At 31.5% G+C, this 9170-nt stretch overlaps 2 protein-coding genes across 5 annotated transcripts; one reads left to right on the forward strand and one right to left on the reverse strand.

Moving 5' to 3' along the window:
* Positions 1-1213: 1213 nt before the first annotated feature.
* On the forward strand, positions 1214-6402 carry LOC115881524 (dynein light chain 1, cytoplasmic). Of its 4 annotated transcripts, none has more exons than XM_030899050.1 (4): positions 1214-1319; positions 2611-2746; positions 2812-2943; positions 5511-6402. In XM_030899050.1, the coding sequence occupies exons 2-4, from the start codon at positions 2639-2641 to the stop codon at positions 5538-5540; spliced, it is 270 nt and encodes an 89-aa protein (XP_030754910.1). In that variant the 5' UTR covers positions 1214-1319; positions 2611-2638; the 3' UTR covers positions 5541-6402. The 4 variants fall into 4 exon arrangements, with proteins under 4 accessions (XP_030754910.1, XP_030754908.1, XP_030754907.1 ...); XM_030899048.1 differs by lacking the exon at positions 1214-1319 and adding an exon at positions 1737-1902; XM_030899047.1 differs by lacking the exon at positions 1214-1319 and adding an exon at positions 2012-2125.
* Positions 6403-7807: 1405 nt separating this feature from the next.
* LOC115881548 (N-lysine methyltransferase KMT5A-A-like) lies at positions 7808-8894 on the reverse strand. Its single transcript, XM_030899087.1, has 4 exons — positions 8667-8894; positions 8435-8609; positions 8190-8380; positions 7808-8130 (listed from the first exon to the last, which is right to left on the reverse strand). Exons 2-4 carry the CDS (start codon positions 8588-8590, stop codon positions 7917-7919), a joined length of 561 nt encoding a protein of 186 aa, XP_030754947.1. The 5' UTR covers positions 8591-8609; positions 8667-8894; the 3' UTR covers positions 7808-7916.
* Between the last annotated feature and the right edge of the window lie 276 nt (positions 8895-9170).

Below are 9170 nucleotides of genomic sequence, written 5' to 3' on the forward strand. Positions count from 1 at the left end.
AGTAGTCTTGGGTCTGATTTTTTATCTGGTAGACCCTGTATATTTTTAATTTATTGAAAAGAATTTAAAATTACCTTTCCAAAAATATAGCATAATTTTGATATTTTGCTCGATTCCTCTTCGAGATATACAGTTTTTAAAAATTCGCCCGCTTTGAATAAGTATTTACCATCATGTTTTTGATAAAAATTGAGCTCCAGACACCGATATTAGTTTTCGTCTATCTCCTATAGAAAAGGGATGTGTTTCCCTTTAAAAGCCTCCAATTTGACCCACCCTGTACATTTCCAAGCCATTTGGACGCCGTGTTTTTCTCGATCATACGGTACTTACTCTTCATTCTTTATTCACTACGTATATATCTTATTGTATTATATTGACTGTACCTTTGGACTGTATACTCATACACATGAAAATCGATACCCAATGCCACAAATGCCAAACCAGTATATACAGTATGTCCCCGGATAAGAGGAAAAACTTTTTTATTTGACATTTAAGCCAACTGGACACCATTTTTTTCGATCATACGATATATAAACTGGTTTTTTATTCATATCACTATACATTTATTTAAAAAATACCAATTTTTATATTATTCTTATTTATAATATGTAAATTTGAAATTAAAATGACTAATGCTAAATTATCAAAAGAAAGTATAAATATTTTAGAAACATTATCGTAGTTTACAAGTGGATGCAATTAAAAAAGATTATATTAGGTTCAATTAAAAAAAAATACAAGTTATAAATTGTGTATCATGGATAAAAATAAATAGTATTTCGAAACTGTTTGATATTATTTGTATTTCTGATGTTTTCTTAGTAAATATTTGAATTTTAATGAATTTGAGCCCACCATTTCAAGTCTAAAAATAGTTAATTGTCGCCAAAATCACTATTGTATACCATCACGAAATTTAATATTAATAATTCCTACGCTACGGCCATGGCAAAGTATTCTGCGGACCATAAATAAGAACACGAACACAAACATACTGAAAAGTAGCGATGAAACCCCAAATAAGTCGTTACGATTTCAACTTTTGCTCGTCGTTTATTCGTACACCGTCTGATTAATTGTCCTTTTGTCCTAAAAAACGAACTCCCTGTGTCTTCTGCCAAACTATTTTTAAGCGCAGACACGTCGATATAGGGAACTTCTTCCCCAAGATCCTGCGCCCTGTTCTCCATCGATTTCCCCCCCGAAAACGACCCCTCTTTGACGTTTGCTTAAATCGGGTCCAAATTTTACCGTAGTCCAAGTAGAATTTTATTTTCCACAATTCTAAGGATTACGTAGCGCTTCCCTTAACGGTAGGTCCCTTAGTTTTTCCATCTAAAAATACTAATGCATGCATGTTTGATCTCCATCTCCTTCGGGAGCTCCACGTTTGTTTCTTTTGTCATCATTTTATTGCTTTTAGAGCACGTTGAAGCGTCGAATGCGGAGCACTGTCAAAGCTACATTTTCTGAGAACGTTAACATAAGCATTAATTGGTAAAAAGATCCTTTTTATTTTTGTTAAAACTTTATTTAGAAAAGTGTTCACTTTTGATGCATGTCAGTGTCTCATTTTCATTCATTTCAAATAAAATCGATAGATGTCCGAAAATTAAATGGGATTTTAACTAGCCCGCGATGGTACGGCACTGGTAAAACGTCCGACCAATCGCGTACATTTTGCCAGACGCCTCGGCCAGAAGCCTCTGACGCCGACCAATAAGTTACGGTATTTTCAGCGAGTAGATTTTCATAGAAGAGCGAAAAGGCAGCTGAAGTCGTCCCCGGGAAATAGTTGAAAAACGTTTTATCCAACAAAATAAATAAATTAAAAGTTGCTAACATTACCGGAAGCATTTTTCACCCGGTTTCAACGAAAACACTGTAAAATTACACGTAAGTACAGAGTTAATTTTCTTATTCTCGTATCACGGTACTTCGTTCCACAACAGACGTTGTAATCAATTATTTTGGTATGTTGCACGCGAACTTCCGATATATTTCTCGATATTGATAAAACATAAATATGCTAAACTTATCTAACCAGTTATCTTTGAGATATGGGCGAAATTATTGCTCATGCCAAGGTTTGCATTAAAGATACCAGCCCGTACAGAACGTATGTGTTAAGATTTGCTTGTATATATATTTATCAGTGCTGAGTAGGTACTCTTGTTTTTGAAAAAAAGCCGAAATCAAAGTGCTCTACTTGTCCTGATCCTCTTGCATGCAATAATTTGGGTTAGTTCAAAAATGCATTTGCTTTTCAGGCACCATTGTATTTTCTTAAAATTTTTTTTTTACTTGATTCAAAATTAAATTTCTTGCTTACTTAGTCTGTTTTCTATACATTTAACTATAGTTTCTTATAAAATATTACTAAAATATCCAACAATTATTCTGATATAATCATTTTATTCACGACATGACACACTTTTTCAAAATCATAATTTAACATAAAATGGTGTTGTTTCTGCAGTATTGATGCATGTTATAATCAAATAATTTTGTATATAACATTTTACGTAATATACAATTTTTATATTATTACTTTTGTTAACTGCATTTTTTCTTGTATTGTCTTGTTATAAAATATGTTTGTAGGTCTAGTTCGACTCAGAAAGCCAGCAAAATGACAGACAGGAAAGCAGTAATCAAGAATGCTGATATGTCTGAGGACATGCAACAGGATGCAGTAGACTGCGCCACTCAGGCGATCGAGAAGTACAATATTGAAAAGGTAAAGTTGCTTTTATATTTTCATGTGATGTATAATGTGTTAATCATTAATATTTCTTGTTACAGGACATAGCTGCGTATATCAAGAAGGAGTTTGATAAGAAATATAATCCTACATGGCATTGTATTGTAGGAAGAAACTTTGGCTCCTACGTGACGCACGAAACTCGCCATTTCATCTACTTTTACCTTGGGCAGGTACGTACATTCCATGTTTGTCTTTATAAACTTCTATATTGTTTCACTATTAAATTGATAAACTTTTCAACATGTTAGATTCTGAGCTCTACTATGACTTTGTTTAAAAAGTTGAAATCAACATTTTCGTTTTGATTGCTCGCGTGTAAAAGAATAGGCGCAGTAGTTTCTAAAACTGGCCAAGTTGTGCAGCTGGTACTGAATAAGCCTTGGTTTTTGTTTTTAACAAACATAATTTTGTAGGGGCATTTTCATGAAATAGAGTGACCATATCTAAAGATGAGGACAGGCGCGTTATCAATTTTTTACTGCTGGAAATAATTTCGCATTATGATTATATATGTTATTATATTAAGCTATACTCGTAGCATTAGAATAAATGAGGTGTCAAGTTGCAAAACGCGCCTTATCCATTTAAAAAAAATGGCTTAATGACATATTAATAGTGGATCCTGAAATCTATATAAACCCAATCCCAAACTGCAGTAAAGATCGCCTATTCCTATATAAAATTCACTACAAATTACGGTAGTGCAGCAAAATTCGTCTTATCCACTTATATTTCGTCCCATTGCTGCCAAAAGTCACTAACTTACTTTTTATCACTTCCGAGAAAAATGCGTCTAAAGATGAATTGCATTGCATAAAGATGTTATAGTTAGTAACTATTCGGTATTAAAATAAAACGTAAATAGCCAGAAATCGTAGTTAATGACTTTTGCAATCGATTCTTCGCTTCAAAACATAGTGATTGAATTTGGTTGTTCGGAAAAATGTTAGTTTTTGACTTTTGGCAGCAATAGGACGATTTGCTTTTTATTGTATTGTTACAAATCCTGCATTTTTTCATAAGCTTTTTACACAAGTATAATATTACTTCTGACGTCTTTTCAAATCCTTACTTAAATTTAATAAAATAGTATATTTATTAAATCAAGTTAGGATGCAAATACTGTATGATCGAAAAAAAAAACGACGTTCAGTTGGCTACATATAAAATGACATCGTTCTTCATTCCATAGTCGTCGCCGACGCCGTTTTTCTTGGATCAAATTGTATCCAAACCTGCAATATGCATCATACTGCAACAAAACCCGCCTGATCCGAATTATTTTTGTGTTTTTTCTGTTTTAAATATTAATATTTATTTCTAGAAAAACGACATACAAAACAATGATTCCACTCAATGGACACGTTTTTTGTAAATTAACGCTTCAAGCATTTGCTAAAACAGTTTTTGCTTATCATTGTCTCGAAACAATGTTTGTGGGATAAGGCGGGTTTTGCAAATTGACGCCTCATATACAGGGCGGTCCGAATTGTATTCCGGAAACTTCGGCAGCATATTCTGCAGATAAAAATAGGTAAAAAAGTTCGTATAAATGTAGGTCCTAAAATGCTTAGTTTCGGAGATACAGGGTGTAGAAATTTCATTTTTATTTCGATTTTGTCTAAATAATTTCTGAAAATGCCAATATTTGAATGAAAATTGGTATCTGGGAGTTTTTTGACATGAGGAATTTGATTTTGATGTCAATATGACTCCTACTAGTAGAGGGCGCCACCTACATGTGTTTTAACTGTTTTGAAGCGTAATAACTTTTTGTCTGTACCTGTATAAAACTATTGAGTGAAAAAATACACATCTCTGTGACTTTTTACGTAAAAAATATCTCTTTGTAAAAATCGCTACGAGTAACCGTTCTTAAGATATTTAGAATGGAAATGGTCAATACATGTCATTATTGACGAAAAATAAACAGGTTGAGTAGATAGTTATTTCACTGAAATAATAAATTTGGGAAATTTTTATTTTTTTAAATTAATCATACATTTTTCTGCAAGAAATGATAAAAAACAGTTTCTGTTGAACTTTTGGCACAAAAACATTTCAAATTTATGATTTCAGTCTAATAACTATTTAGTCAGCATGTTTAATTTATGTCAATGATAACAGGTATTGATTTCAATTCCAAATATCTCGAAAACCATTATTCGTAGCGATTTTTACCAAGAGATCTTTTTTACATAAAAAACGTCGTAAATGTATATTTTTTACTCAGTAGTTTTATACAGGTACGGACGAAAAGTTATTACTCTTCAAACCAGTTAAAAAATATGTAGGTGGCGCCCTCTACTAGTAGGAGCCATATTGACATCAAAATCAAATTTCTTATGTCCAAAAACTCCCAGATACCAATTTTCGTCCAAATATTGGCGTTACTTTAGAAATCATTTGGAAAAAATCGAAATAAAAATGAAACTTCTACACCCTGTATCTCCGAAACTAAACATTTTAGGACATACCTTTACAGGAACTTTTTTACTTATTTTTATCTGCAGAATATGCAGCCGAAGTTTCCGGAATACAGTTCGGACCACCCTGTATATTTAAATTCACGCTCAACGGTCAGAAAAACCACCAGTCCCAAGCAAGAGGAGGTCGCAATGCAATCGTGTCATTGATGACGCGGTGGGTTCATCTTTAGATGCGTGACTATCTATTACTAGGTAGTGAAGGGGTGCTGAAGAAGTTGGTACTAGTGTAGATGTTTCTTTTTTTACAGGTGGCAATACTGTTATTTAAGAGCGGATAAGCGGACGAAGAGCAGCGCAACTTTATCCCACCATCTCCTCTCACACTTTATCCTCCCCACCAGTATTCCGATGATTCTAATCTCGACCGCCTAGATTGGACGTTTTCCTTATTATATATAAATATGTAATTTTTTTAGAAAAATAACCTAATATAAAAGACAACCGGACTTTTTCTGGGAATTCTCGCGCGCGATAGGTTATATTTTTTATTATTTATTTTGCTAATTTTCGAACTAAATGGAGACAAAATAATCGTTGTTGTTAAAGCTCCCGCGAGATGGCGGTTTAGTTCGGAGATGTGTTAAAACTAAAAAATACACATTTTTTTAATTTAACTATATAAATAGCATTATTTTGGAATAAATTTATTTTGTTGGTATTTTTTTTTTGTTTTATTTTTTCTAAATATATTGGTGGGACTGAGCTTAATAAATAAACGGTACATTATAAATTACAATCAAATAGTTTAATGATCAAGTATGCTTTGTATGATGACAGAACATTTATTTACATTAGAATTTTTTAATTGTCAAATCAAAGCTTGCTTGACTATAAATATATTTGATACGATCGGGTCGACCTGTAATGTAATTTTTTCAGAATTAACATACACTCTTATCAAAAATTAAACCAAAAAAAATTGGGCGCAACCTTTAAATTGAGTTGAGACGCCTTTCTATGATGTGCATTTTTATATGGTCATAGATTGTACGATATAATTTTGTAAGATTTTGTATGATTGACTATGACACAGTAAGCTTTAAAGACTCAACTTTGTTAACTGTTTTAAATTAATTATCACTGCAAATAGTTATTTAATTGCAAGCAAGGGAATAGGTACAAGTAGACCAATTGATCTAATAGCTAAATACAGTTAGGAGTATTAAGCTCTATCCCTAAAAGAAAATAGTATTGTAAAATATTTTCCTTTTTCAAAGTGGAAAATGTATATAAAACGCACACTATATGGGTATAAAATATTTAAAATTGTTTTTAAACAATATGTAGTAGTCAATTGACCGAAAAAAAAACAATTATTTGGAATTCTTTTTATCCATAACTTTGCTTCCAACTTTGTGTAAAGCAACATAAACTGTTTGTAGGTAGATGTTTTATTAGTAGATCTTTTCAATTTCTCCTATTATATGTTAAAAAACTAAAGAATTTGAATTGTATTTATGAATTTCTTTCCCAATGTTTAAACCTTAAACCACCGTGTTTCCTGAGGTAGATTTTCAGGCTCTGGTGCTACAGTAGCCGTATTTGAGAAAAAAATAAATAAAAAAATACATGTCTGTGTTATCTGTATCAGAAATAATAAATAAGTTGTTATACTAATATATCTCTATACTGACAGGTGAGTCCCCTAAATACACTAAATTTTTTAAAGAAATTAGTTAAATTATGCATTATTTAGGACTAACCTGTGTTATTTTATAATAACTTAAATATAATGAAAGAGTAAACACTTTTAATCAATTAAATTGATTAAATTAATTTTTCAGCAGAGTGTTTCACGTCCACTTCTTTTCAGACCACTCTGGTTATAATTTATTTCTGTTAAGAATGGTTCTTGTTGACTTAGATTTTCAAGAAAAGGAAATTCTCTACTAACAGTCTGCAAACTTTGTTTTGCATCTCAAACATTGTGTTTAGGCTGCGTATGCCAATCTTTATAGTTTTACTTTTGAATTTTGGCCTCTATCTTATTTGTAAAATGGCAGCGTTTAGATTATGCTGTCGATGCGACGAGATGCAGGATAAAATTGAAAAAAAGAAACGTACCCTTTGTTGTATGAAATATTGGTCTTTCTTAAATGTATTATAAATATAATAAATAGTTAAGTCATCAGTCTTGTTTTATTTCTCACCACCCTCCCTTGACATATAAATTATTTTAGATATTTTAAAATTTAGAAATCGATATCGTTTGTTTAGCTATAGAGAACATACGATTTTAACAAACGACATTTAACTTTTGAATAAAAATTCTCAACTAGCTTTGAAAAGTCAACTAGACAGTCGTTGGATACTGTGCTATAGTCTGTCCAAGCAGAGAATACTTTTATTTGGGAGCTAAGAGATTATGGCAAATATTTGTTATTGAATGGGAATGAAGATCATCATTTTTATATGGGGAATATCATCAATCCTCATTTCAAAGTCACCAGATCTCATTTTTTAACTCATAAGGACTTTTGTTGAACAGAAATTATTGGGACTTAAAATAAACTCAAAAATATGTCAATACTAATAAATTTTATTGTAAAAATATTTGTAGATTTCTGTATTGAGATAATAATTTCTAATCATTCAGTTTTACATTACAATACCGAGTGAGTGTATAAAATAAAATCATAAAACAGACTGTTTAATTAAGATTTGAGCCATGGATGGTGTTTGAGAGATTCTCTGCTTCTGTCTCCATAATCATAAAGTAGCTCTTGGCCTCTTTTAATATTTTCTTTTGCCATGAGTATAAGTCGAGGCAATCCATCAACCAATATTATCTTTGTATAAAGATTGCTACTTGTTCTAGAGTGATTAATTAGACGACCCATTCTTCCCGATTCTCTTGTTGCGTCGATACTAAGTAGTATAAATTATATAATAGTTATAACTCAACAAATTAAAGAAACAGGGCTTACCAAAAGGTCTGATCATTATATTTGAAGTAATACATATAACAACCTGTCGCTTCGTCACGAGAATACTGATCTTCTCTTTCATTAGCTTCCATTAAACTTATAAAATCGCCACTATATTCTACCACAAAGGATCCTTTTTCAAAGTCCTTAGTTGCAAAAACGCCCCTACCCTTACCTTCTGTATAACGACTCTAAAACAGCATGCTATACATATAACTGCTTTTATTTTAAAGATGAATTCTCACTTCTAATCCATCCTCCATTTCACAGATGACCATGTATTCTAATTGTTTTTGTTTTTCCCTTAACATCTGCTTTTTTGTCTTCCTAACTGATTTTCTTACAGTAAAATAATCTGTTACTTTGTGATTTGAATTTCGTACATTATTTAGTGTCTTCATGTTTAAAATTTAAAAATATCTGTAATTATTAGCTGTTATAAATTTATTCATATTCTAATAATTGTACCTACTGTACCTTGCTTTCTAGTGTCAATTACTGTAATGCTTAAAATTAATCAATGAAGGTATTATACATATTAAAGATATAGAATCTACAAACTTAAGTTTCGTAAGGACAAGGCAATTAACAAATCCATTTTTACACTTAAATTCTTATTTTTTAAATAAAAATAAGACCGTTTAGTCCAAAGAGCCCACGCAACAAAACAAAACAAATAATTGTAAACAAGCCATAGAACACATTTGATTGGGCTTTGAATTTTGGTTGTTAGGTCCCTCTTTGGTTAGGTTTTACGGCCACCGCTTCAGGACCGTGCTCTCCAGGACTATCCGGCCCAATATCCGGCCGCCTTTGAATTTGAAAGTTAGCAACATCTTATCCATGGTTAGCAATGATGTCAATTCAAAAGAATATATAAGAGAAATCTATTCTTCTCAATAAATAATTTTGGTTTTTTAAAATACTACAGAATTTATATTATCATGATATAAAATTTATTATAAAAATGTATGAGATATG

The sequence above is a fragment of the Sitophilus oryzae genome, unplaced genomic scaffold (genome assembly GCF_002938485.1).
Source record: "Sitophilus oryzae breed Bouriz unplaced genomic scaffold, Soryzae_2.0 scaffold_172_pilon_pilon, whole genome shotgun sequence".
NCBI lineage: Eukaryota > Metazoa > Arthropoda > Insecta > Coleoptera > Curculionidae > Sitophilus > Sitophilus oryzae.

Excerpts from the sequence above, each read along its gene's own strand:
- LOC115881524 (XM_030899047.1), top strand. The coding sequence starts at position 2,067 with ATGGGCGAAATTATTGCTCATGCCAAGGTTTGCATTAAAGATACCAGC. Across the intron at positions 2,126-2,610 it reads GATACCAGCCCGTACAGAAC|GTCTAGTTCGACTCAGAAAG; the intron begins GTATGTGTTAAG and ends ATATGTTTGTAG. Across the intron at positions 2,944-5,510 it reads TCTACTTTTACCTTGGGCAG|GTGGCAATACTGTTATTTAA; the intron begins GTACGTACATTC and ends CTTTTTTTACAG.
- LOC115881548 (XM_030899087.1), bottom strand. The coding sequence starts at position 8,590 with ATGAAGACACTAAATAATGTACGAAATTCAAATCACAAAGTAACAGAT. Across the intron at positions 8,381-8,434 it reads AAATGGAGGATGGATTAGAA|AGTCGTTATACAGAAGGTAA; the intron begins GTGAGAATTCAT and ends ATGCTGTTTTAG. Across the intron at positions 8,131-8,189 it reads TATAATGATCAGACCTTTTG|TATCGACGCAACAAGAGAAT; the intron begins GTAAGCCCTGTT and ends TATACTACTTAG.